At 53.7% G+C, this 27146-nt stretch overlaps 8 protein-coding genes across 8 annotated transcripts; 4 read left to right on the top strand and 4 right to left on the bottom strand.

The window, feature by feature from the left end:
* Nucleotides 1-794: 794 nt before the first annotated feature.
* CC84DRAFT_1170809 (uncharacterized protein) lies at nt 795-3353 on the bottom strand (the record flags this gene model as incomplete). The annotated part of the gene is made up of 2 exons (XM_018179874.1): nt 795-2612; nt 2700-3353. 2 exons carry the CDS (start codon nt 3351-3353, stop codon nt 795-797), a joined length of 2472 nt encoding a protein of 823 aa, XP_018042361.1.
* Nucleotides 3354-4170: 817 nt separating this feature from the next.
* Nucleotides 4171-5871, top strand: CC84DRAFT_1134222 (uncharacterized protein; the record flags this gene model as incomplete). Its single annotated transcript, XM_018176014.1, has 1 exon — nt 4171-5871. The coding sequence occupies exon 1, from the start codon at nt 4201-4203 to the stop codon at nt 5869-5871; it is 1671 nt and encodes a 556-aa protein (XP_018042360.1). The 5' UTR covers nt 4171-4200.
* A 198-nt stretch (nt 5872-6069) lies between these two features.
* On the bottom strand, nt 6070-7726 carry CC84DRAFT_1159396 (uncharacterized protein). The gene has a single exon (XM_018177220.1). It carries the CDS (start codon nt 7475-7477, stop codon nt 6470-6472), a length of 1008 nt encoding a protein of 335 aa, XP_018042359.1. The 5' UTR covers nt 7478-7726; the 3' UTR covers nt 6070-6469.
* Nucleotides 7727-8555: 829 nt separating this feature from the next.
* CC84DRAFT_1159394 (60S ribosomal protein L4-A) lies at nt 8556-10185 on the bottom strand. The gene is made up of 3 exons (XM_018177219.1): nt 10046-10185; nt 9630-9703; nt 8556-9581 (listed from the first exon to the last, which is right to left on the bottom strand). Exons 1-3 carry the CDS (start codon nt 10124-10126, stop codon nt 8621-8623), a joined length of 1116 nt encoding a protein of 371 aa, XP_018042358.1. The 5' UTR covers nt 10127-10185; the 3' UTR covers nt 8556-8620.
* Nucleotides 10186-13065: 2880 nt separating this feature from the next.
* On the top strand, nt 13066-16778 carry CC84DRAFT_64396 (uncharacterized protein). Its single transcript, XM_018186993.1, has one exon. It carries the CDS (start codon nt 13087-13089, stop codon nt 16750-16752), a length of 3666 nt encoding a protein of 1221 aa, XP_018042357.1. The 5' UTR covers nt 13066-13086; the 3' UTR covers nt 16753-16778.
* A 3398-nt stretch (nt 16779-20176) lies between these two features.
* Nucleotides 20177-21512, bottom strand: CC84DRAFT_1254346 (alcohol dehydrogenase; the record flags this gene model as incomplete). The annotated part of the gene is made up of 2 exons (XM_018184454.1): nt 20946-21512; nt 20177-20892 (listed from the first exon to the last, which is right to left on the bottom strand). The coding sequence occupies exons 1-2, from the start codon at nt 21226-21228 to the stop codon at nt 20177-20179; spliced, it is 999 nt and encodes a 332-aa protein (XP_018042356.1). The 5' UTR covers nt 21229-21512.
* A 1864-nt stretch (nt 21513-23376) lies between these two features.
* CC84DRAFT_64361 (uncharacterized protein) lies at nt 23377-26120 on the top strand. The gene has a single exon (XM_018186992.1). It carries the CDS (start codon nt 23524-23526, stop codon nt 25849-25851), a length of 2328 nt encoding a protein of 775 aa, XP_018042355.1. The 5' UTR covers nt 23377-23523; the 3' UTR covers nt 25852-26120.
* On the top strand, nt 26111-26683 carry CC84DRAFT_1211606 (uncharacterized protein; the record flags this gene model as incomplete). Its single annotated transcript, XM_018182390.1, has 1 exon — nt 26111-26683. The coding sequence occupies one exon, from the start codon at nt 26111-26113 to the stop codon at nt 26681-26683; it is 573 nt and encodes a 190-aa protein (XP_018042354.1).
* Between the last annotated feature and the right edge of the window lie 463 nt (nt 26684-27146).

Raw genomic sequence — 27146 nt, 5'->3', positions numbered from 1 at the left:
AAATAGTTCTAGAACGTGGAACGCGTTTGGAGCGTTTCAACGCCGGAGACCTATACCGGCACATAGTATCCATTCTGCATTCGTGAGCGAGACGACACGCCAAGGCCCACAACCGAAGGTCTTGGACCGCATCCTACGAGGGAGTTGGTAGTAGAATCTGCGTTGCCAATCGCCAGAGGTGTTTGATGGAAAGTAGAAGTTCGGACATGCAGGGGGAGGCGAGCGGTGATGGTTACGCCAACATCCCACAACTCACGTTCCAACGAATTTACAAGAAGCATTGCAATATATATAGGTTGAAAATATTGTACAGCTCGCTGTTGCACCTAGCATAGCCCACATACCCAGACACCTGTGATGCTAAATCCTTTTTGGCCCCAACTCCCGAGTATGCACACGCTAATTGAAACGCCGTGGACAATGCTGAAGAACAAAAAAACAAAGAACCCACAGACGCTGTTCCTCGTTCTTGAATCGTAGAAGCGTTGAGAATGGAAAATGCGAGCCCAAACAGCTGGCGATGCTGCTGCGAAGTGAACAACAAGCTGAGTTGAATACTTCGGAACGAAGTACCGTGACACCCCAGCTAAAGGGCTGGCTGATGAAAACTGACCACACCAGCAAGATACGTACACCATAGGGTGTTGCTCGACGCTAGCGCGCCGCTCCGAACGTCCTACCCGTATCGAAGACGATCCATGCCACGTAAGAGAAAGTCGAAGGGTATATGTATAGCATGCCATCCTCATAATACGCCGGGAGAAGAAAGTCTTTAATCGTCCGCTAAATGGTCTTCAGTCTGCGTTAACACGCCTGCGGCTGAGACTGGCGCTGCGCCCAAGCGGGAAGCTGCCCCCTACTGAGTTCCTGTTCGAGGCGAATTGGGTTCTGGCCACCGGATGTTTCTCTGTTGCAGGAAAGTTCTGGCTAGTAAGTCCGTACCGACGAGTGGCACCGAGAGCACTTTGCGTATTGTCTCTATCCCGGTAAAGAAGGTTGTTCTCGTTGCCGGTCAGAGTTGTCCGTCGCGATGAGGGTATTGGTGTCGGCAAAGCAGGGGAAGGCTGCAAATCTGGCATGGGCTCTTGTGAGGTGTATTCTCTGCTATAGCGCGACTTGTGTGCGGCACGCGTCTCCCTGAAGTCGGTCATCGCACGCGAAGGTGCCCGCAAGGTCAAGGTTGGATCGTCGTCGTCACCTGGCGTACGCTCATGGCGACGATACAGGCTGGTGCTCGTTCGGTCCAGACGAGCGTCTAGGCGCGACGGAGCTTGGGACTGTGATGGAGTCGGTGGCTCTTGACTTGCCTCGCGCCTACCCAATACACTGGTTCGACGCGCTTCGATGCGACTCATTGCCCTGCTGGGACTCGATCGAGGGTGTACATCGCTCTCCGGTTCAATGCTTTTGCGAATAGTGGGTGAATCACCATTTAACTGCAGACTAGGTCGACGGGATACCGCTGCAGTCGATGTTCTCTGGAGCGCCGGGCTGGAAAAGGTGAACGGTTTACTACTGTTGGAAAGTTCAATGCATAGTTCAGTCAAATTTCGGCAGATGTGGTCTGCTTTTCGTCGAACCTGCCGATCAGGCAGAGCGTGCCCGCCCAGGATCGAACTTGTTGAGTGGAATGTTCCTTGCGGGCCACCGCTTCCCGCCATCTCAGCCAAAGCGAGCGCTTCTTGGGCGGTAGCTTCAAGCGTGCGATAAACGGCAGGTGCGGCGTGCGATTTCACTTTGGCTAAGGCATCATGCAGCAGAGGGTGAATTTTCTTCGAAGTAGAAAGGGGCACGGTAGACTCGGCTGATGCTGGTTTTCGCTCTTGTTTAGGAGAAGAGGACACTGTAGTGGCCGCAGTATTCGCCGTTCGTGGACGTTCTGCGGAAGCCTGAGCGATTGCGGCGCCTGAGGTAGCTGGCATTTTTCCGCCCATCTCCAGCTTCTTCATTCTTGACTTCAGCTCGTCCAACTCATCCCACATTGAAGTAGCAGCTGCCGAGCTGCCTGAAACCTCTGTGCCATCGTACCGTGACCGCGCTTCGGGAGGTGTGTCGATATGTGGTATCGTAGCATTGTCACGCGAAGAGGAATGGAAATGAAGGTTCGAGGGTTTGAACGGGCCGTTGCGATTGTTGGGTGGGGTCTGCAGCGCATCTGGATATGAAGGACGCCGCCTGCCTGATTCGAGCTGTGCCAAGAAGTCCTTTGGTGACAGAGTGGAGTCTTGCTGCCGCGTCTTCACCGTGTCGACCTGTGGTGCATACTCTTTGGGAGAGAAGCTGGAGCCTGCATCGGCGCGCGCCGAGTGAGGTTGCGATTCCTGATCTTGGTTCTGTGCCAACGATGTAGTCGAGCGTCGCGTCCCAGGCGAGAGTTCTTGAACGCGCGTACGTGGTGCGAAGACGGGATTGGACGGTGTCAATGGGGACACTTCCCGTGTAGATCTTGTCGCAGAGGGAAGGAGCGATGAGCGGCGGTATTGGTTGCCTGCTGAGGTATCAATGGCCGTGGGGATTCTGGCGCCATTCGGCCTGGTTGAGCTAGCGACCGCTGGAGAGGATGAGGGTATGGATGAAGGTAACGATTGTCGGTTGCTACGGGCTATGCGGGACTGTTGGGACAGGGTCAGCGTGCTGTTACAGGAGAGTGCAGGATGATGGCGAGGGCATCAAGGCCGGCAAAGGGAAGTGCAACCTACCCGTACTCTGTCGGATCGCGATATGGCGTTTGTAGTGGGGTCCTTCGCACTGTCTTCGGCAATGTTCAGGAACAAATCCTCGCCGTCTTCAGCGCCAGAGGTATCGTTGTCCCCATAGCGGCTCTCGCCGGTGCGCCGCGTCTGCATCCGCGGGCGCGCGGCCGAGTCGAAAGAAGAAGAGGCGTCGCTGGGGCCAGCCATGCGGTCCGCAGAGACTGAGAACGAGCGGGTGGGTGTGTGTTGTTTGGGCCAGGTGCCAGACGCGCTTATTGGAGGGCCGCGCGACGTATCGCCATAGGCCTTGCCAAAGGAGCTGAAGGAGGCGGGTGGGCGGCCGGTCCCCGGAGAACGCACTTCCTTGCCGGCTGAAGCTTGCTGGGGCGAAAAGTACGAGGGCGTGGTTGCAGGCGTCGCCGTCGCTGAGGTTGTCGGTGTGCGCGCGGCAGCGGGGTTGGACACCCTGCGCGAGCGAATGGACGTCGCGACCGAGCTTGCAGAGGAAGGCAGGCGCAAAAGCGAAGGTCGGTCGGGAGGTGACTGAGGCTGCGAATGTTTAGGTGTCGTCGTCTGCGCGTCAGCAGTCGGGCGCGTCAATCGAGAGGCTGGCGGGCCGGTATCCATAGCGCCGGTCGAGCTGCGTTGGCGTGTGTACATGGATGGCTATGTTCCAAGTTTCTCAGCTCTACTGCAGCGTGCAGAATACCATACTCTCAACTGTCAGCAGAACCACCGTTTGGGCTTCAGAAAAGGCACGCGGCGCGACGTCTATTTTGATAAGAGACTACTCGTGTATCAAGCCCGCGAGTCGAGCGACAGTCCCCAGCCATCGCCTTTCGAACGAGCTAGGACGCGCCGTCCATGCACGCTATGTCACATCATAAGCTACTGTCGCCATCGTTCCGACGGTGACGCGCAGCTTCACACTAGACTGGCTCGATAAACGTCTATCCTAATGGTTGTTCTGGAAGCTTTGGTACCCTTGAAGCATGCTGCCTCGAGTCCTTTGAGCAATGGCTTCAGGGACAATGCGCATACACGTCGGATGACAATGGAGCACTAACAACTCGCCTCCCTTACACACAACCGAGCACTACTAATGCGTCGATCTCTGCATCTAGGGCACAGGGGCACTGCACGTGGTACTGTGTCGCATCTTCCTTTGACATGGTTGTAAAATACGTCTTATAGTCGCACACATCCTATCTTGAGCACACCACTGTGATCAAGCAGATCAATGTAGCTCCAGCACTGAGTTTGCGCAGTGGGCAACCAGCGCCATAGCTACCTACCACGAGGCGAGTCGCGCGAACGGGAGCGTCTCGCTTGCGTTTGGTGAAATTCGGGGGCTGGACTCGCGCCTTGGCGCTTCATCCACCCCGTCCTACATATCACGTGATGTATATCTGCCGGTGAAACTGATAATCCGAATGCCCATCGTTAGGCTGAAAGTTTCGCCGTCACTTGACATCAACTACCAGGACCTCTCACTACAACACCCGCCATGTCCGTCGCGACCCTCTCAAAGGCCCTACCGAAGCCGAAATATGTGGGCGACGTCGAAGAGCTCGATACTTCACGGAACGCGCGCGTGCTCCCAGAGCATTCGACGCAACTAGCCAAGCGGCAGAACGGACCGCCCCCGTACGGGCAGCGCACAGGATGGAGACCGCGCACCGCAGAGGATTACGGAGAGGGTGGCGCGTTTCCTGAGATACACGTCGCGCAATATCCGCTGGATATGGGGAGGAAAGGCACCGCGAGCACGTCGAATGCGCTAGCAATGCGCGTAGATCAGGAGGGCAAGACCAAGTACGACGAGATCGCCCGACGTGGGCACGCCGAGAATCGAATAGTACAGGCTAGTTTCAAGGATCTGATTCCGTTGCGGCAGCAGGCGAATGCAGGCGAGCTGGACTTGGAACGGCCAAGCCAGGAGATGGTGCAGGCAACCAAGGAGAAGACGGCGGCGGCGCTCAATGCGCTGATCGCCGGACAGACGGCAGCACAAAAGCCGAAGAACGTCAAGGGGAGAGGGAAAGACGAGCCTACTTTTGTTCGGTACACGCCTACCGCGCAGATGGGCGAGGCACAAGGCAAGACGCGCATTCTCAAGATCCAGCAGCGCCAGATGGATCCCATGGAGCCGCCAAAGTTCAAGCACAAGCGCATCCCACGTGGACCACCCTCCCCTCCGCCGCCAGTCCTCCACTCTCCTCCCCGAAAGCTCACAGCCGAGGACCAGGAAATGTGGAAGATCCCCCCTCCCATCTCCAACTGGAAGAACCCCAAGGGCTACACCGTTCCGCTAGACAAGCGTCTCGCCGCCGACGGCCGCGGACTCCAAGACGTGACCATCAACGACAAATTCGCGCAGTTTGGCGAGGCCCTGCAAGCCGCCGACCGACACGCCCGCGAGGAAGTAAAGCAACGCGCGCTCATGCAACAACGTCTCGCCGAGAAAGAAAAACTCCAAAAAGAAGAGCATCTCCGCAATCTCGCACGGCAAGCCCGCGAAGACCGCGCGACACACACCCGCCGCCGCTCCGCGAGCTACTCGTCCGCCTCGTCGCACTCCGACTCCGAAGACGAAGCTGTTCGCCGCCGCGAAGAAGCCCGCAAAGAGCGCCGCCAGGAGTTCCAGCGCGAGCTCCGCCAATCCCGCATGGGCACAGAGCGCAAGCTCCAAATGCTCGCGCGCGAACAAAACCGCGACATCAGCGAAAAAGTCGCCCTTGGGCTCGCCAAGCCCACGCAGTCCGCCGAAGCCATGTACGACTCGCGCCTGTTCAACCAGTCCTCGGGCTTCGACGCCGGCTTCAACGAAGACCAGGCGTACGACAAGCCACTCTTCGCGGCACAGGACGCCATCGCGAGTATCTACCGACCCAACGTCACGCAGGACGACGGCGAGGACGCGGGCGAGACGTACGATCGCATTACTAAAGGCAGCCGGTTTGAGGTGCTGGGACGACCCAAGGAGGGGTTCAAGGGCGCGGATCTGCAGGAGCAGAGGGATGGGCCGGTGCAGTTTGAGAAGGAGAAGGAGGATCCGTTTCAGATTGAGAAGATGATCAAGGAGGTGAGGGGGGAGAAGGCGGGGGAGAAGAGGGGTGGGGAGGACGGCGAGAGTCGGTCTGCGAAGCGCGCGAGGGTCGAGGATGACAGCGATTAGGATGGACTGGATTGAGGGCATACATTTGCGTGTTTGCATTGCCGGTGGCGTTTTGGCTTCGGTTCGTGAGGTGTCGAGTTGGCTTCTCGGACGTGACATCACATGTTCTATTCTACATATCAGATCGGATACCCAGCCAAGGAACATGTCAACGACATTCCCTCACAACTTTCGACGCGACTTCTGATGTAATTTTGTGCCTGAACGATTCAATAATGTATTGGGTATCTAATAAACAGTAAACCTGAACGCCATGCTGAGCATCGCCGCCACCGTTGACTGGAGAGAGACACATCTCAAGCTTTTGGGAACATACAGAAATCGGAGTAAAGCTAATGCGTAGGCATCCCATTCCAGCTTCGGTTGTAGGATGTCGCTCATTCTACCGTAGCGTTCGATTTTCACGGCTGTGAAAGTAGCTTCGAACGCCACGCTTTGAAGAGAGGAATTCCGGTGCAGCGGCGGAGAGGTGCCGCAAGACGTTGGAACATGCAAGCAGCGACACCGTTGTAGTGACGCTCGATAAGATGTGTAAGCCACAGGAGATTCTGGAGCAGATGCTCTTGTCCCAGTCCACCAAGAGCAGTTGTGAACACCGTCAACGGAACAACCTCCGACCACCAGTCCTGGCCAACGTCCTCTCTGGGCCCTCCAGACTCAACCCCGCGAACCCAGCACCTCCACCTTCCCGATCCCTCTTATACCGCCTCAACGCCTCTCTCAAGTGCGCTGGCGTCAACGGACCCTTATCCTCTTCCTTCAATCGATCCTTCAGACTCGCATCCCGCGGTATCTCCTTCCAGAACCCTTCTTCACGGTTGACCTGGTCGAGATACAGGCCGGCGTTCTGGATGTGCTGGTTCGACGGTTTACTAGCCGGCCGATGACCAAAAGGCTCTTGAAGACCTTGCTGCAGGACAGCGGGAGGGAGATTCGGATTCGGCAGGTGCGTGCGCGCAGCAGCCCACTCGTCGCGCACGATGAGCGCGCGGTCGATCAGCTCGCCGACGAACGCCTTGCTGTACGACGTCACGGCGATAATGACGTTCGGAGGGACGGACTGCGACAGTGTCTGGTTGACCAACTTGCGCACCATCGAGGTCTTGAGCTTGACGCGACGGTACACGGAGTAGGCGTTCTGCTGCGAGTCGTCCATAGCCAGCACGAGCATGCGCTCGTTGTGCGCGGCTTGTTGTTTAGCGGCTTCGGAGGGGCGCTCGCCTTCCAGCTTCGTGCCCTCATCTTCGTCCTCGCCGTAGTCGTCGTCCTCTTCTTCTTCGGCGCCCGCGGCTCCGTTCACCGAGGGGTCTTCTGGGCGCGCGCCGCCGCGGACTGAGCTACCGGCGATGCTGGCGCCGTCATCGCCCTTGCGCTTCCTCTTTCTGCCGCCGCCTGCTCCATTCACGAGTGAGGCCGTGTCCACGCTGCCGACTGACGGTGATCGGCTATGGCGCATCGGTGATGCTATGGCAGATTCATTATCTGGGTCGAACGAGTTGCGGAGGTTTGAGGGTTTGCGTTTCTTTGCTTGTGACGAGACGCTCGATATGGAGCCGCGTTTGCGAGGGTTGGGAACGATGATTTGTGGTGGCGGCGGTGACGCCATATTGACCACGCGTGGACTCTAATTGTTATATGGGTGGCTGATTTCAGTTTCGGTGTACTCAAGGGATCGTGACGTGAGAGTCGAGAGCGTTGTGTTGAAGTCTTGAAAGTGGAAGCTTCAAGCAAAGGCGCGCCGTTCGCGAAAAGGACGCTAGTGATCCAGAAGCGCACGTGACACTATCTGCTGGTACCTACTCACGTTCACCACTTCTCATTTTCTGTATATTCTCACCTAGAAGATTAGTCCGGCCATGTATTGAGTCATCTATCGATGCATACTAGGTTAATAGACCTTTTCTGCTTTGTTATAGTACTTCTCTAAACCCCAGGATGCTGCCTGCACAACCACCTGCCTGTAGATGTACTGAAGATATCTACCCGCCGGCCGTATGCAACACTGACAAAGCAAAGAGGGGTGATGCATTATAGCACAAGGATCACGATTCAAATATCGCTGTGTGGATAGGTGGAAGCTAAAGTCTGGTGGCATAAAGATTCTTCTGGAAATATGAAGTAGTCAAAATCTCTAGAAACACTTGAGCGACAGGGTACCGGTCGAACATTGTGGCGAACGTCTAGTGCAAGAACGCTGGCCTATCCACATATTAGAGGAGAGAATAAATACCATCTGCATTCGAGTACTCTCTAGAAACCGACCCTTGAACATCTCACATGTCTTTCTGGGTTGCTTTTGTGAGTCTTATAGCAGTAGCTCAACTCGACTGCGCAAGGATTTTTTACGCGGGCTACTGACAGCATGGCCCCATGCATGAGTCTATGAGTAGGCACACCTGCCTGAACCATTATGTGTGTTTGGCTGGTAATTTGACGCGTGGGTTAGGAAGACGAAGTCGACGCGTGATAAATCGGCACAATAGCTTGCAGCAATCCGCCATATCTTTGGCTCGCCTGGACTGGACTTATGGGCTAGGAGAAAGACATAGACTAGGATGCGATGGACTCGTCGTGTCGGGTGAAATGGTCACAGTCATCAAGGGCACAAACGACGGATCTGAAAGGGAGGAAACCCTTCTCGGGTATGTTTTTGGGACAGCTACATAAAACCATCACCGTGTACACCAGCCATTCAGTGTCGTGAAGAAACCTTGAAAGAAAACCCAGAACCAAACCCAAGCGCCTAGATCTAGTTCTCGTGAAGCTGCTCGGTGAAGCTCTCGCCAACACGCTCGGGCTTGCCAGCGTTGAGCTCCTTCTGACCCTGCTTCTCTTTGGCGAAAGCAGCCGCGTAAGGGTTGAGGCGGAGCTGCACCTGGAAGTTCTTGAGGGGGTTCTTCTTCTGTACGTTGGTGCGCTTGCTGATGGCACCGCCACGGACGGGTCGGAGGACCTTCTGGACGTCGCTCGAGTTGATGATCTTGCTGAGGTCGGGCTGCTTCATGAGAGCAGAGGGGAGGAGGAAGTCCTTCTTGAGGGCCGAAGGCTCGGTGGTGGAGCCGTAGACCTTGTCAAGGGCAGAGAAAGCGGAGGAGGTCCAGACGATGAAACGTCCAAGGTGACCACCAGGGGCGAGCTGGAGAAGGTTGAGGGAGTAGACGGAAGAGGTCTCGACACCAGCCAGGTTGCGGAAAGCACCGACAAGCTCCTTGCCATCCTCATCAGGGTTGTAGATGACGAGGGGACCACGGCGCTGCCTGTAACGGCGGCCACGGAGCTTACCCTTACCGGCGCGAACCTTGCGGGACTTCTTGACCTTCTCGACGTCAGCGCCAGCACCGACGGCCTTGAGCAGAGCAAGGGCGGCGGAGGTCTTGGCGATAGCAGCGTCGGCGAAAGCGGTCGAGGAAACGACGAGGGGAACTTCCGGGACGGTGGCGATGTTGTGACCACGGGCAAGGAGAAGAGCAGCGCTGGAAGACGCAGCGAGAGCCGAGGCGGTCGCGAAGCGCTTCTGGTTCAGGTTGATCTTCTGGTGCCACTTCCTCCAGACCTTGGTGGGAGCGAACATGCGACCGGAGCGGCACATGTTACCGAAAGCAGCCTGACCGGCGCGGTGAGTACCACCACCCGAGACACGAGGAATACGGGCGACGGCACGACCAGTACCCCAAGACTCAGCAGAGGTCTGGTGACCAGCCTTCTCGGAGCTGTGCAAGTCAGCTAAGAACGCATTGGACGGACCTGACGAGACTTACACAGCGTACGGCTGGCGCTTGTTCTTGTTCATGCCAGTGTGCACCGAGTGGACAATGTCCGGGCGGATGGGGCTCTGTTTGCAAGTCAGCGATTGAGCTTCGATACTGAAACTACTGCAGCTCCGCGAATGCGTAGGCACGCAGTATTCAGATCCCGAGGAAACACTGATGAGTGCGTTTATCCTTGGAGATTCAAAAGTGCGGTGTGCCCCCAGTGGCCGCGTTTCGCCAGATCCTCATCCGCGCATGGCTGGCCGTCGACGTCTATTCGAAGTCTTATTGAGAATTATGGTCATCTCCCGTTGAGCCATTCTCCTAGCCATCGACTGCCTGATATGCGCGGGTTCGGTAGTCGTTGCGAGGCGGGGCGTGCGATTCGAGCAGAGCTGCAATTGCGAGACCGTCATGGAACTTGCCTTGAAGACATTGGGGATAGGAGCAGTGTCCTTAGACGCCTCTCCGGACGCGGAGATGATGGTAACGGTAGGCCGAGACATGGCGACGTCTTGTGCTGCGGGTTAGTACGCTGTGTTGAAGTCGAAGTTCTGAAGTCGCAGTGTGATTTTTCGGTGTGCGCCAAGATCGCGGCAGCCCGAAAAGCTAAGCGAGCATTAGCGTCAGTGCCATCGCGCTAGCGGGACCCTCTGGCAACAAGTTTGGACACGATTATGCCGCGGTTGTTGGCACTGACGATCGAGAGGATGACGCGTACCGATTATTGGAGGGCGATGGTCATGGATAGACGGGCAGGCGGTCCACAGAGTGGCGTTGCTGCTGTCACCGAGATGGTTTGACAGAGATTACCGTAGACGGCTGGGGCACATTGTTGTAAACACCTCACCAATTGTGTGGATTCAGCCTGAGTTGCATGATGCCATTGAGAACATGCATGCGGGGATCTATTCCGTGTTTCTGCTACTTTAGACACGGAGGAGGAATTCCTTCGGGTGGTTTTCGTGTAATAGTTTCGAATGCACGAAACGGGGCGCTGCATTAACCGTCTTCTGTCTGCGCATGGCAACACTGCTAATAGATTGGAGCAATAGATTGAAGCGAGGGCGTTAGTCTTGAGATAGCCGCTGAGTGCGTGAATGTTTGAGTATGCTGATGAGATAATGTCAAGATTTGTGGGGAGTAGTTTATAATCCTGTTTTGAGTTCATTCCAGTACGGTTAATCCAACCATAGCCGTGTGAACTTGGAATTGCTAAGTACAGAAATAGTTGGGAGGATGAAGTTGCCAAGCGGAGTCATGGAACCATCCCTATGTAGAGGTCAACTACCCAGTGAATGTGCCACTTTACACCCATACCGCCTTTCTCATCAGGAATGCTGTAAGACATTGACTGAACTTGATGGGCATGGTCAAAACGAAATTACTTAGACTACGATCATTATCCCTGAACATATGTGCCGCACCGAGTCGAGGGTTAGTTTGAGACACGGGGGCATTTCATCAAGATACAAGTTGAGACGAGACGAAGCTGCCGTAAATGAGAGTGAAGGGCTACGTTGTCTAGTAAGGCTTACCTTCTCAGTAATCCTCCCCCGTGTTACCTCGGGATATACCGCACTCGCTTACATGCATGAATAATTTGAGCATTTGTGGGCATCAAAATCCACTGATCTTCGTTTTCCTCGCGAGAACAAGTTAGCGAAGACTTGCTTGAGAAGGTGTGGGCGCATAGTGTAATTATCTGTAGGTCCTCGGACACCGGCAGTCCCCAAAGCAGATGATCAAATTTTGGGAACGCCTACATGTCCCGCACCTTCTGCTTCTGCTCCTCTTACGCGTCCCCTAAGCACTATGTCTGTGCTCCAGTGTCCTGCGTGTTTCAACGGGTGCTGCCAGAATGCCGGCGTTGAGATGGAGAGTTTCGGAATCGTGGTTGGCGGTGCTTGTAGCTTCAAAGGGCCTTAGGTTACTAGCGAATGACACGGTTGCAAGAGAGCTACACAGCATGTACGGAGTAGCTGCGAAGCGATATGGAGTGTTGCAAGGCTTCGCAGCTGACACACTCAGAGGCCGCATCTGGCTGGCTGTGACTGGTGAGAAATCTGGTTGGCCTACTGATTGGGGTCCGGCGACGAGAGATGTCAATTTGCGCGACAGATGTCTTCCAAAAAGCATCTGAAACAAGTGGATCGACAGTGTTGCCGTCGCAAGTTTCGCGTGCTCACCCCGCCAACCAGCCGCGTGTTTCACAATCACCTGTACTGTCGGACAGTTTTCTGGAGACGACAGCGACATGGCAGAGTCGAATGAGAGTCCGAGGGCCGACGCGGGACGAGCGTACCATGGTTTGGTCACCGTTGGCACGGAGTCCAGACTAGGCCAACCAGGCTGACGGCTCCGTGCGCAGAGCCTCAAGGCGCACGGCCAGGAAGAAGACAATGGACTGTCGCTGACGTGGTCGCCCGCATTATCACCCGGGGACGTGGAGATGCATGCCGTGCGTTGTGCATCTGGGCATTGTGCTGCAACAACAAAGCGAGGTCGCTGCTGATGCAGGCCAGAGTTCGGTGGTCTTGCCACCACAGCAGCGAACATGCCCCAGGGCGGCTGCTAAAATTAGACGGCATCGGCGCATATGGACAAAGACGACGCTCGTCGCAAGCATCGCGAAGCTGGACACTGAGCTGCAGCGTCGTCGCAAACGGCGTCGCACGGCGGCGAGACTCGAGAGCAATTTGAGCACGGCTGCACCGACTTGCGTGCGTGCAGCGACAGTTGCCAGGCCGAACGCTCCAGCGCACAGACGCCCCTTGCCGTCTATTTTTGGACAGTCCTCCACAAGCTGCGCGCTGCGATTGGCCGAGGCGAAGGGGTGTCCTCTCCAATTGCCGCCAGCCCTGGAGACTGTCTGCTCCAGCGACCAGCGAGCGACGCCCGTCGCCCATCCTCTTCAACCACAGCGAAAGCGCCGCCGCGCAGCCCCTCACAACAACACCCACGGCGCCAGGCCGACTTTCGCGCCCCCGTCGGTCGTACCTGCCCCCGTCGTCCCTGCGGATTCTTGCGCTCCTGCCTTGCCGTCCACAACCATCGCATCGCGACAACCGACGACCGCTCCCACGACGCTGAGCACACGGCCCGCCAACGCCGCTTCTGCTTCACCCACGCACCTCCGGGGCTCTTTGTCCCCAGTCGCTCCCTACTGCGCTAGCTGAGAATCTGGTATTCTCGTTTCAAGTCCACCACACAGGTCTATTCTGCTGTTGGTCGTCGGTACGTCTGCCTCTGCTGCTGCGGCCGCTGTCTCTGCCTCTCGTCGGGCGCTGCTGCACCCGCTCGTGTTTTCTCTTTGTCTGCAAACTCGACGCGAGGCGTACCTGCCGCTGCGCCCTGTGTATTTCCACTGTCAGCTGTCATCATGGCCGATACGCTTCCGCACTTTGGCGGCGAGTGTACATAGCCGTTTCTTCTACCTTCGGCTCATCCGTGCACCTTCTCGCTCATGCGATGTCGACTTCGCGACATGGCGACCATTTTAGTTTCTCATAATGCTAACGATGCATCACTCAAAAGGGCACTTCTTACACCTAATCATTGCTTCGCCTCGAAACGGCTCAAACGCACACCTCCGTGCCAGATCCTCCCGCACTACACGCCCAGTCTACCACCGTGGCCTACTAGAACAAGCAGTCGCTCGCCCAGGTCGGGGCCGCCTGACGGAGCCCGCAGACCCAGCATGCAAACAAGTCCAAGGTCCTTTGCGATGCCCTCGTTTGGCGCGGTTTTTGGAGAAGACGCACGCAACACTCACCTGAAACCATTGCCCAGCGCAGACGGCACAAGCGCACATGGAACCCTAACCAGGCCGCATACGAGTGGGAGCGCAGTCCCTTTCTCTTCGTTCCACGTCCACCGCGACAGCCGGGACAGCACCTCGACTGCCTCGTCGGATAACTCGCCCACAACGACGATATCCACAATGGACTCATCTTCGGTAACAGACCCATCGCCAGGCCCGTCGCCCGAATCCCCGGTTGCGAAGACTGCGACGTCCTTCGTGGCTGATTTCCGGTCACGCAGGACCGACAATGGTTCGCAAGAGTCGTCACCCAGTACCTTCTTCGAGCTGCAGAGGCCGACAACGCCCGCGAAGAAACCCCGCAACTTGAAGAATCTCGGAATCAACACTTCCACGTCGCTTGGAAACCTGCGCGTGAACCCCACGGCATCTCTTCCGGCAGTGGAGAAGCAGGAGAAGAACAGCTCGGCACCTCCTTCGCCCTTGTTCATCAAGCCCCCGACGCCCCCACGGCGGCGACCGTCCAACCTGAGCTTGACTATATCGACCCCCGGGAGCCAAGAGAACAAACCTATGCGATTGGTCATTCCATCAACACCGTCATTCAATCGCCCAGCGCTTCGTCACTTTCAGTCTTCTCCCTCGTTACCATTATGCTCACCCGCTGTGGGCCCAAAAAATGGAATGCAACTGCCGGTCCTTCGTCCCGTCAAGCCAAACGCACGTGGGTTGTCAGAAGTCCCGTATGAGATGGAGGAAGAGGAGGAGCAAGAGCCCAATTTTGACATTCCACAGTCGCGAGAAGAGAAGCCTGCAGCGTACCCGAATGGGCCCATTCAGATCTACCCTGAGGGCGTCTTCCTGTACTTTGAGCCGACCGCGGAACAAGCCTGCACCTTTGATGTGATCGTCAACGTAGCCAGTGAGGTCAAGAACCCTTTCACCGCGCCGTCCGAATCCCAGAAAGACATTGACGCTCGTCGACTGGATGGCCCCCCTGCTGAGAATCCTGACTTTGCGTCCATCCTAGACAGGAAGTCATCTTCCGACCTGCAGCACAGCTCACCTACGACGCCGAAAGCTACACCTGTTCTTGACACTATCCATCCTTCTGAGTATGTGATTAACGGGAAGACGCACAAAACACCGGAGTACATCCACATGTTGTGGGAACACAACACTGACATCGTGTCTGATCTGTACAGACTGGTGAAAACTATGGACGAGCGAGTGCAGCAAGGCAAGCGCGTTCTTGTCCACTGCCAGTGCGGTGTCAGCCGATCTGCTAGTCTGATCGTCGCATACGGCCTATATAAGAATCCTGGCATGAGTGTCCAAGAAGCGTATGACATTGTCAAGAAGCGAAGCAAATGGATAGGGCCCAACATGAACCTCATCATGCAGCTCCAAGAGTTCCGAAATGGATTGCTCAAAGCCAACGAGAGCCGTTCGTTCAATCAAGGATTCGGCAGACGATCGGCTGGCCTCCCCACAGGTGTATCGATGGCCACAAACCGGCATTCTCCCTTCGATAGGAGCATGCCTACCGGCCCACGAACACCTCGCACCGCGCCTTTGCCGCCTGAGACCGATATGAATCTGCAACGCGCCAGTACTGGTAACATGATGGCGATATCACCCGGGCCCTTATCAGCGCCATCAGGCTCCTCGCTTTTTTCACCTGGATTCCGTCAGTCATGGGCAGCGAGCCAGACGCAATTTGACCTTTCACCCAAATCGTCACCGACCGCCACCCCGTACGTTGACCCCAAAGGCCACATTGTACCGGTATTGGCCATAACCGACAACGATTCTGCGGCCGTCGAGACTGATCAGCCTCTGACGGAAGAGGTGCAGGCACAGCTGAGTGAGCATGAGGCAGGCCTCAAACAACTACCTGTGCCAAACTTCTCCCGCCAATTGCGTCTCAGATCAGAAGAGAGCAGCCTCAAACTCGATAGACCACGGACTTCGCCAAATGTCAGCAGCCTCCTCCTTCCCTCCCAGGACCACGACTTGCCTCTACGGTCTCCTGCCGTTGCGACCTTCAGCCTGGCCCCCTCACGAGATTACGACCTGCCTTTGAGGTCTCCGGCTGTAGCATCTTTCAACATACCTTTTCTCGCCCCGGACCACTCCCGCGACTTGCCCTTACGGTCTCCCGCTGTTGCAAATTTCAACATCCCGTCTCTAGCCCCGGACCATGCGCTAAGAGTTCCACTCGGATCACCTGCGAAACCAGAGTTCAATCTTGACCCATGGCCGAAGGGCTACGACTTGGACACATACTCAAGATCAGACTCGCCTCCGCCCCCGCCATTATCTCCCAGGACTTTTGAGTTCAACGTTCCTCAGGTATATGAGGAGGAAACACCCGAGCCACAGAACGCACGCTACAACCGGGCCTCGGACTCGACTATTAAAATGCCTGTTTTTGCGCCAAATCTTAAGGACCGAAACGAGAACGAATTTATCTCTCCGGTCCGCACCGAGTTCCCCTCAGATGCTTTTGGGCGGGATACGGATATCGTAGAGCAAGAGCTGACCTCCCCGCGGGCGACTGAGTTCCACATGACACCGCTGAAGCCCAGAGTTGCAGATGAAGACCCGTTTGGCTTAGCATCTCCGAGACGCTTCGAGTTCCCTCCTGATATTCTGAAGCACCGTAGCTTCGCCCAACAGGAAGCGGAGCTCGAAGCCGAGGCTCGCCGGCCGTCATTCCAAGCAATTCTACCCCCATCGGATCTCGCTCAGCCTGAGAGCGTTAACGGATTCGCTTCATTGAACGGTACAGCACAAGCACCGCCGGCTATCCCAGCACCCGGCTTCACTCGTCCAAAGAGCGGAGAATTTGACGCTCGCATTGACAGTGTTAGTCCAACGGAAGATATCTCGTTCTCGGAGAGTCCTCTACCGACGTTGACGACTTCTCGACAGGAGCCTCCAGCCACGCCACAGTCTCCAAGTCAAGTGTTTTTATCAACTCCATCAAAGCAAACTGGAATTCGGTCGCGATTCTCTTCACCAAATCTCCGAGAGCAGCGAAAGCTGCACAAGCTACAGACCGAGATGGAGGCGATGCTGCCCAAGGTGGCGCCGCAACCTACACAAACTGTCGATGACCTGGATGCTCTGATGTCGCCACGTGCAGAAGAGTTCACACGCAACCCGTTCCATTTCGACCTCCAATCCCCCACCGATGAAGTCAGCCCGGCATCCTCGAATGAGACTGTGAAGGATGGCCAGAATCGTACTGAGTGGACAGAGAAGCGGCAATGGACACCACAGAAGTCACTCGTTGCAGACCCTCGAAGCCCGGTCCAGACAGGAAGCAGTCCCATCGTGCGGAATATCTGGGATGTCCTCTGAGACAATTTCGCGAACGCTGTCCAGAACCAATCCGGTTTGGCTTTTATACATTCTATGTTGAATGCAAACCTTGAAGACGTGCCGAGCTCGGAGCCACTAGGCAGTCGCGATCATCTGGCAGGATATGCCACCGTAGGAGGAAACCAAAGCTTAGTTTCCGAGCCGACAGTACACTTGTGCTGGGAAACAGTCCACCGATCCTAAAGCCTTGGCCCCAAGCCGCCAACCGACACCCGAGTTCTTCAGGCCCTAAGCACGGATCGAACGACGCGCCAAAGTCACCTGGTCTTGGTCTCATCCTCATGCGACCCGCGTGCACGCCATACAGGCCGTGTGATATTGTTTGCGCATAGCGCGATCAGCAATCCTCCTTTGTTTCCTACCTTTATCCTTCTTCATCGGTTATCTTTGCGGAGGCATAGCGGAGGTACCGTATGCACCCTCACTTAATGTTCTAGTCTCTAGTTTCTAGTACACGCGAACCTCCACCACGCTCATTACGCCTTTCACACCCTCATATCCACAAAACATTCTCTGTACCTCTCCTACCCATCACATACTTTCACATGATCTTTCCTACATGCACACCTTGTTTCCTTTTCACGAAGTTTACGCTACGCCACGGCGAGCACAGAAGACGCACCAGTTCGAGTGCGCTTCTCAACCTCCGACCTGTACATACGGTGCGCAGGATTGGCTTGGGCGCAACGGGTGGTCAGCAGTCTTGCATCTCTTATGTCGTTTTACTTTGCTTTGGACCACCTTTTCATGTTCGGATCGCGCATTCATAGTCCCAAGGGACTGATTTGATGGGCTTTGGATAGCCCTGGAGTATGTGCCTTTTTGATTTGGAATCGGATTGACGGATCGATGGGTCGGAAGCAATAGGGCCGCAGGGCTCGTTCTGGACACTATTGGGTTGGAAGGTTATTAGGGACCAGTGTAGATGAATTGAAAGTCTACACATGTACTGCTTGTTGAATGTCGTGAATTTGTGACGTCGCTATGTGAGAAGCGGGTGGTGCTGATCATCGCACGACACTGAAGTCATGTGGGTTTCGGAGACGATGGAGCGCGGATTCAACATGAAACACTCCATCACCGCCTTCAGCCTGAGACGCCCTACATGCTAATGGCATTCAAACGCGGGCACGGCGTAGACAGCACATAAGACGACCGCGTATCCTTTTGAGCCCAGAGGCCGCATGTCTCATGTTTGTTCCATATTCAGTGTCTCGAGGCTGGGAAGCAGAGTGGAGAGCGAAAACTGGGGAACAGCAGCGGCAGAATATACGTGGTGGTCCTTGTCATTGGCGATGAAGGTATCGGTGCAGATGGTGAAAATCATCACTACGGCCGGCGAACGTATGGCAAGACGGTGTCTCTTTCCGTCGACGAAGGCTGGAAGCATGGGTGCACTTTGCACGAGCGAAGGAACGCGACAAAGCCATAGAGCGCACAATACGGAGTTTATCGTCCCGCTTCTCCCTACGTACGGTACGGGTAGATTTTAGTCCCACCTGAACGCGAGGCCAGAGGTGCTATGCAGTCTCCAGCGAGGCGGGCGGTGCTGCGTTTATAATTAGATCTGTCTGGACATACATATTAGGCAGGTGGTGGCCGCCATTATACTGAACGAGAGAAGTAGAAGCGGTGGATGCTAGGGGCGACTTGCGGTGGTTGATCGGTATTTTGCGGAAGCGCGGGAGCAGGAATACGACATAGCGCATTGATCTGCCCGGTCTTTGGTCCACGACACCATAATCTTTACAATATGGTCTTCAAGTCCCCGTATGTGAGGGAGGTGTAGTGTGAAATGGAAAGCCTTGGAGGTGAGGGTTTTGTATGTTGGCTCAGCAGAGTTCTGGCACTAGGGCAAGCTGATGATAGTCATCATCGTCCACTTTCGAGACACGTTCGAGGACTCGTGCAGAGACCCATGCTACTGTAGCGGGAACGGAGCGGGCGGAAATGACCTATGGTAAGTCTAATTCTTGTCCACCAGCGCTATGAAACTGTTGCGTTGGACTTTTTGATACCTCGAGAGGACTTGCAGTGTGTGGAGCCAAGCTACAGAAAGATGCGGCTTTCATACTCTGTTTAGATGGGATCTTAGCCACAGTCAAAATGGTGACAAGGATCATCATCAAGTTTGTTCCCAGATCCAGCTAGCCAAACCTCCTCGAAGAAGAGTGATTTGCAATCTAATGTGCGGAAGGCGACAGCACAGGAGGATATTTCCAAGCCCCATCAACGCTTTGGGTTCCCCAGCCCCATGATGTGCTTGAAATAACGGTCTTGATACTCTGAGAGTACTTGCAGTGTGAAGAGTAGAGCTTACATGAAGTGCAGATTTTGTAGTACAGGTCATCCGATGATTGAGGAAGCGATGATGATACTTGTCATCGCCAGGCGGACTGTGATCATCGAAGCACCGAAAATGCATGAGTAATCTCCCGAAGGCTTCAGAGCGAGCAGCGGCAGCGGCGCATATGGCGCGGTGTCTGAAACCTTTTTATCCTTCAGCGCCATAAACTGGTACGTCTGCGATTTCTAGTGCCTGAAGGCTAGAAAACTTAGAGAGGTATTTGAGCATAGAAACGCTGGCCTTTCATGTCTACCCCGGTCAAACGGTTAGCGATGGTGGAGATGATGAGCATCACCGGTGTGAGCCTTGCGATTTGATTGATGTGTCACAGCATGGAGCAAGGTGACGGAAAGCACTTCGAGCCTCTTCGTCGTCGGAAAACGGCTCAGGCAGACATGGTCAATTAGGTGGACCATTTCTAGTCCGACAGCGCCATTACGTGTGGCATACTCAATTTTAGTGCCTTGCGGCTGACAAGTGTAGTGAGACAGAAGTCGAAGGACGAACACAATCAATTATACCTATGGTACACTGATGGTATATGAGAACCTGGGAAAAGATGGTGGTGGTGATGAAAACACTCTTGCGAGCTTGTGTATGTCAAAGAACATGACACTTGAGGGTCTAAAGACATGACTTGTTAGGGTTTGATTTTTGTCGTGCGGAAGGCAGGAACACAAGCAGCCATTAAGAGATTGTTTACTCGGTTTTAGTCCACAGGCTCATGGATCGCCGGCGCCCCGATTTTTAGTATTTGAAGAGAGTCAGCTGTGGTGAGGTGTGGCGAGGTATGATTTAGGGCAAAAGTGACAGACTTTATAGCTCGTATTCCTTAGCTCCAATGAGTGATGATGATGAAAAGCTGTCGTATGACCCGATATACCACTATTTTTTGGGGATTGATAAGAAGTACAGCATCTACTTCACTCTTCACATGATTCATCAAAATGATGTCAATGAAGGTTTACATGATGAAATTAGGCTTGAAACTGGTATCATAAGGAAAGGTTATCTATGCTAGGGATACAGTAGAGGTACAGGGAAGCATCTCTTTGCTTACTCGCGGACTAGCACTGCTCTGTACCGAACCTTTCCGTCCCGCAAGTCCTGCATGGCTGTCTCGATGCCCTTGACATTCATTGGGTAGGTCTGGATCGTGGGAGTAATGTTTTTCCGTGCAGCAAATTCTAGTAGGCTGCGCATGGTATCGCGGGATGCGACGAGGGAGCCCTGGATCTTGATGCCCTTGAAGACAAGCTCGAGAAGTGGGATTGGCGATGGCTCGAAGGCAACGGTGAGAGGATAGATAGTGCCGTGGGTATCCATAAGAGGGACGATGCTCTTGTAGTCTACGCCACCACTGCCGCACATAAGCAAGTGCTTGATAGGGGCAATGGTATCAACCGGCTTCTCCCCTGATCGGAATACATGGAACTCGGATGCGCCATAATCCATGGCTTCTTGCCTCTTGCTTTCGGAGCTGGAAAGGACGACAACGTGGCATCCCATGGCAGCGGCAAGCTTGATGGCCAGATGTCCGAGGCCGCCGATACCCATGACGGCAACACGGTCTCTTGCAGACACTCCGTATCTGCTCAAGACAGTCCAGACTGTAGCCCCAGCACACATCAGCGGAGCTGCATTGGCAGAGTCGTAGCCTTCAGGGATGGGGTAGACGCATTTCTCGTCCCATACAGCACCAGAGCCGAAAGTGCCGTTGTCGAAGTCGTGGAATCCATATTGCTTTTGGTCTCGACAGAACTGGTCCCAGCCTGTCCAGAATTAGCATGCTTCCAAATGACGTAGTTGAAACAGCGTGGCTTACCTTGAGAACAATTATCGCAGTTGGCGCAGACTTCGTGCGTGTACCCGAAGCCGACGCGTTGGCCAACTTTGACCGATTTCACTCCCTGGCCCACTTGGCGGACAATACCAACTCCCTCGTGTCCAAGAGCCTGATCGGCACCAAGATAATGCTCATCTGTGCCACATAGACCAGAATGGGTGGTTTCAATGTAGACCTGGTGAGATTCGAGCTGTGCAGATACGCTGCTTTCGACGAGCTTCTTGCTGGCAGAGCCCTTGATGACGTTGTATGTTACTGACATGGTGATGGAGAATGTTTTTTTGGAATGATGGGAAATAAATCACAAAGGCTCTTCGAGAGAATACCTTATATACATAGGAAAGGAACAGCAAGGCCATGGGGTCCTCCTACGTCGCAAAGACATCGCAGCAAATTTTCCCTGCTACAACGTCTATCAAAGCTTCCATGATGTCGATGCGGCAACACGAAACAACGGTTCACTATCCCGAAAGAGCGATTCGGAGGAGATGCTCTACAATTCGGTGGCGCTGACAAACAAACGGTGGATCAAAGCAGCACCTGTTGTGCAATGAACAGTGGTTGAACCTCCGAGCCTTACTGTGATTGTAAGCCTCGGTTGAGGGTCGGAGGTGGCAGGTCCCCTGTTCGGCCCGATCGGTGGGAAATCGGCCAGCAGGATAATCGAGCCCCACTGCAAGTAAAACACGGTTCCAGGCTTCGTCAAGGCCCCATTGCTTTCAACACACATGTGGGCGACGAGTTCGCCAGATACGCCAACATGGGTGTTGACAGCCGCCTTGCTAATCCGCTTCTCATAAGATATCTCCGATCGCACCAGCAAGACTGCTGCATCAGGTTAAGCGATATCGGTGTGCAAGGAACCCCCCCTCGAGGACTTTAAGTCAATCAACGGTCTGTTCAGGATGATTCTCCGCAAATTCGCTCCCGCGAGTAATTGAAGGTTATTTCGGAATTTCTCATGCGCTAGCAACCTGCGCCAGCAGCCCGTGTGGGTTCGTCCAGACAATCGAAGATGCGGCGGATCTGGGATTAATTCAATCGACACTGCAGCGCAATCAATACCCGAAGACCATGATGTCTGGTTTCCTGAAGTCTGGAACTATCACGAATACCACAGGAGTCAGAGATGTATCGGAGCACAGAGCCGTTTAGTTTCCGGAGTAGCCAGTCGCCGAAGGATACCTCGATAGAGCTCTGGAAGCTTCCCGCCGTGGCCTTGCTAATTTTGCAAGAATGTATACAATGTCGTGATGTGGACACACCTGCAAGTTGTATTTCAAGAGAGTGGAAAGAGGAGCCCTCTACTTGTAATGATCTAATTTCCAGATGTTCGCATCATGGTATAGCTGAAATCTAAGACCTGAATTTTATACTCACAAGCGTAATAGGGTGTCTCGTGTTCCACACCTTCAATGCTCTCAGCTGTGCGTCGAAGTACTTTTGCCACCCTGTGGCTGCAACCGAATACGAGTACAATTGAACGAGTACAATCTTTACAACTACGCTCACCGGACCTAGACGCATCGCAATGCATGACGAATTGCTTTCACCGTACGATATTAAGACCGCAACCACGTGCCTGAGCTCCACAGGTTTGCAAGTTCCTTCTTTTTTCTCATGTGTTGAGTTCTCGGCCAGTTCACAGCCTTTGTCGCTGACAGAGCGCACCTGGCCGCGCGACACCTGTTTCTCGACCAAATCTTCGAAGGATTGAATCGTCTTCCTCAAAGAATCGAAAAGGTAATTGACCAGAAACCAGCCGCTCTGAAACAACACTACTTACCCCCACGCTGCGGACCGTGTTCGCGGCGCTGCACTCCGCGCCGCTCTCAACCGTGCTGACCTGCGCGTTGGTCGGGCTCGCTCGCCCTCATGTCATTCTGCTTTGCCGCGCTGATCGCTGCTCCGGCGAGGTCACGCCCTGTTTTGCCGGCAGGTGAGAAGGCTGAGTTAGTGGACATTAAGAACCAAACATACAGATTGACATTGGCTATTTCGAGCAAGGATGGCTGCAAGGTTGAGATTATTTACCGGTAGCGGGGATGCTCAAAATCGATCATCGTGTGCAAATGGAAGCCCATAAGCTCTAATCTTCTACTCCCAATCTTCTTTAAGAGACTCTAGCCATCTTATCTTTGCTATCAAACCCGAGGAGGAGGACCAGGTCATACCCTTTGCAAGTATTATACTTAGTCCCTGTTTACATACACATCATACGATAATGGACGAAAGAGCAGGCTGAAGGCCGTATTACTGACGTAAATCAGCTTGGTGGCGCAGTGGGCAGTTGATTAACCGCCCGGGTCTGCTTTGGGGCAGGCAACAGGCATGCAGCACATGTCATTGGCCGCTTAACGAAACTCATTCTCTCAATCACGGATGCGTCCATTCCATTATTAACGAGGCTATGCCTATGCATGGAAACATATGTTATCTATCCCGCTTCCTAAGTCTTCGCTCAAGATTCCTGTCGTCATTCATGCAACACAAAAGCTGTGCGCTACTTTAAAAGAGCCCCTTGGGCAACGATTAAAGAGAAACTGACTTGTTAGACATGTCATCTAGTGTGGGAGCATATACAGGGGGTGGTCCAAGTGGGCAATTCCAGAACACTATCGATTGGGGCCTTATCGGTACATCGACAGTCTCGGCCACACTCGACATACTCTCTCGCTATTGCGCCGCTGGAGTAGATCATTACACAGCATCGATCGGGGAATTTCTCTGCAATCACTGGTTTCAGCTTTCAACGAATGGCCAGCGACGTATGACGGATGTTTTAGAGTCACTGTCATGCAACAGCACGATGGGTGATCGCGTGTGGATGGGATTCGGCCGTCGCCACATTGCCCGGAGTTTATCGAGCACATCCCAAGGCACTGTATGTGTAGCTTTCTGTGGTGCACTTGCGGAATGTTTTGATGAAGAAGTCGCTGCAGAGATTCTTCACGAGATGGTCAAGACTATAAATGCACCAACCCAACTCACGCCATCAATATTGCAGTGGAAGAACTTGATAAAAGTTTGTGCTGGAATATTGTCGCAGTCGGACTTCGGCAGCTTCGTGGAGGAGTTGATTCAACACAACCCGACATACTGGGATCTCGATACGGATTCCCAAAGCTATCACAAGGCTGACAGGAGCTCATGTCAAAATCCCAAGTTGATTGCTGAAGCCATCCAAGCAATCGGAGATGTTTCTAAAGGTAAACTTGGTGAGATAACGATAATGGGTGGCAATGCCATCGGTTGGCTTGCGGCAATCTCCGAGTGGCTATTTAGTCTCTCCACGTCGCTGGAAATCGGGGATGGGACAGTCATTTATCAGAGTATACCGAAAAAACGTATACAGGCGCACTTTATCTTCAACACTACATCCTCCAACCGCTCAAGTGGCCAGTTCTCATATGAACTGCAATGCGTTGGCAAAGTGTACAACATCGATGATCCAACAATGCTCTTCCGAACGAGAAGCCCGAGCGATGACGGCCCAATGTGTGGAGGGCGATTAGCCTGGGCCAACATTTTCCAACGGTTTTTTGGGTCGACGTTCGAATCACTTATCCAGGACGAGAGACGAGCTTTCGAAAGTATCATCGGAAGTGTAGCAAGGATGCTGAGCGCTATTGTGAAAGCAGATAGCAAGATACCACGTCGCTCAATAGCTGCATGGCGGCTGTATGTTTTCGCCTCACATGGTTTGGGATTCGTCGAATTCATCACGTGGCGGTTTCCTGAATTGGCTCCTTTGCGAGCTGGTTTCGAGTCGAGCTCAATCTGTACACTGGAGGAGGCGTGTTCATCTTACGAAAACTCGCTGACGAAGCTTAAGATAACATGCGCAGCACGTGGTTGTCACGCATGCAGTTACTCCGCGGAAAGGGATCCGAAGTCTGAGCGATATTGTCAGCCCACTGTGGTCAAGACTATCATAGCACTAGCCCTAACACTTGCGTCCACTGAGATTGCCAAAGACTTGTTTATCAAAAGCGCAGGTCTCTGGAGATTCTATCATTGTCAACGCAAAATAGAAAAGACGAAATATCCGCCTGCTTCGGATTCTGGACCAGCCAGCGTGGGGGGAGTGTACAGCAGTTTCTGGAACTGGGCGTCCATGGCGGCTGTTGGATCTGGATGGAATCGACAGTTTGGCGATTACATCATGCTCTTTTACGGTAATGAAGGCTACAATCTGATGTCGACAAGGAACGCTACTGCCGTATCAACGGGTGGGATATGTATCTACTCCAAGGTCCTGGATCCTACCACCTTTTCCACTTTGGATGTCGAAAAGACATCGTTGGTTTACATCTGCGCTGGAGGCATCGAGCATGAAGGAAAACCATACGACCTAATCAAAGACGATGACAGACCATCAGGCACAAATGGGCCGGCACATGGAGCGTTAGATCCGTATGATGCGTCTTGGAAACATTCGAAGATCTATGGAAAAGTTCGGGAAACTACTCAGGGCCTAAGAGTTTCTTATCAGATGGCTCTAGGTGATGCGGAAAGCGAGAAGTATATCACCATCTGGCCAGCGCAGCTCGCAGAAGACATCGCGTACTCTAGAGGCTGGGTAGACTGTGATGGTTCTGGCTGCCCAAGGATCATGGATCTCACACGCTTGGTTCAGGACGACGAGTCTGGCAAATTTGAAACACTTGGCATGAAATTTTGCGTCATACCGAACGATCCTATGGCAAAGTGTGCCGCAATCACTGTCGCTTTCCAGAACAAAAGCTGCGGTAGGGTACTGATGCGGGAAGGAGCATGTTTACAATGCTGCATCGGGACAGCTCTGCGAGGCGACACTGACAGTAATTACCAAAAGGCGTATTATGCAGAGGACCGGCGAGCTCTAACGTGGTTTATTGTGTAAGGCTAGTTAATGATCCAAGTTGTTACGTAGTATTTGAACGTCTGAGGATGCTCCCGCACAAATGCTAGATCGAACCCTACAAACTAATGGGAAACGTGTCAGTGAAGGGGAGTTGAGAGGTCGTCAAAAAAAGCCAAATGGTGGAAATTTGACACATAAGGGGAGAGGATACGGACGGAATCATGAAACCCCCCAGCTCACTTCATCGGTAGAGTCATTGAAAAAGGCATTTTTTTCAAGTGTGAAATCGAAACACATCATGAATTTCAACCTCGCTCCTCTATCTACTCTCATTGGCCTTGCTACGGCCGCCCTAGCATCTGAGGCCGACCCCCAGAGTACTCCGCCCACTCGGAGGCTAGAGCGTGAGCCCCGGAGAGCCGACACTCCTAAAGATAGCTGGAAGCGCCAATACAACAAGGGTGCTATCCCTCAAACTCCACCCGAACCGGGCTTTGAAGCCGCTTCAAATGTTCATGTCCGCTTCGAAACCATAGATACCACCGAAACGCATCAGATCGTCCTGCCTCGCGCTTGCATTAGAGGACAGTCCGCTGTCGTGGGCTCACGTAAGGAAATCAGGGATGGAAAGGCTTCCAAGTCTTCTTTCTTTGCACAAGAAGATCTCGCTTTGGAGAAAGGCAAGGAAAAGCCCGATACGAGTAATTGTCGTGACAAGTACGTCACCAGGTTTGTTTTTAAGAACGGAGTACCTGAGCTGGCTGACGGAGAGTCTGGAAAGATCCAGCTGCCTGATGAGACTCAGTTCATGCTCCAGGTCGTTGTGTCAGACGTGACAGAATTTGGATTCGATGCGCTACCGAAGGGCTGACTGTCCCTAGGGTCTAGTGGGGGATGCTGATGGTGTGTGTTTGGGCGAGAATGGTGTTAGTGTTCATTACCAATGACTTGATTCTTGTCGCTCCTTTATCGTACATCTGAAATATCTTTCGAGCTTGGCATCATCTAGACCAAGGTAAGATGTCTGTACATCCACGTGAGCTCTTTCAGTGACATTGAACCAAACAATCCTTTCTGGTGCTAGGCCAATCTGACGCATGAATTAGTTTCCTAGATGTTTCACACAAAAGCTTTATGGATTTCAAGGTATCCCGGAACCTCCTTGAACTGGAATACCGAACAAAGTCCAAGCCCTGAATATGGTGGTTTACGTGCATCGGTTCCGCGGAACCAGATCCTTGGCAGAGCTTACGAATATATTGCGGAGTAGATTTGTTCACATTATGAAAGCATCGAGCTGAAACGTGTGGAATAAGATCCGCTTTGTAATATAT

Source organism: Paraphaeosphaeria sporulosa, assembly GCF_001642045.1.
Source record: "Paraphaeosphaeria sporulosa strain AP3s5-JAC2a unplaced genomic scaffold CC84scaffold_1, whole genome shotgun sequence".
Taxonomy (NCBI): Eukaryota; Fungi; Ascomycota; class Dothideomycetes; order Pleosporales; family Didymosphaeriaceae; genus Paraphaeosphaeria; species Paraphaeosphaeria sporulosa.
This window is presented reverse-complemented; position numbering and strand designations above follow the sequence as displayed.

Excerpts from the sequence above, each read along its gene's own strand:
- CC84DRAFT_1159396 (XM_018177220.1), bottom strand. The coding sequence starts at position 7,477 with ATGGCGTCACCGCCGCCACCACAAATCATCGTTCCCAACCCTCGCAAA.
- CC84DRAFT_64361 (XM_018186992.1), top strand. The coding sequence starts at position 23,524 with ATGTCATCTAGTGTGGGAGCATATACAGGGGGTGGTCCAAGTGGGCAA.
- CC84DRAFT_64396 (XM_018186993.1), top strand. The coding sequence starts at position 13,087 with ATGCGATGTCGACTTCGCGACATGGCGACCATTTTAGTTTCTCATAAT.
- CC84DRAFT_1159394 (XM_018177219.1), bottom strand. The coding sequence starts at position 10,126 with ATGTCTCGGCCTACCGTTACCATCATCTCCGCGTCCGGAGAGGCGTCT. Across the intron at positions 9,704-10,045 it reads CTATCCCCAATGTCTTCAAG|AGCCCCATCCGCCCGGACAT; the intron begins GCAAGTTCCATG and ends ACTTGCAAACAG. Across the intron at positions 9,582-9,629 it reads AAGCGCCAGCCGTACGCTGT|CTCCGAGAAGGCTGGTCACC; the intron begins GTAAGTCTCGTC and ends TGACTTGCACAG.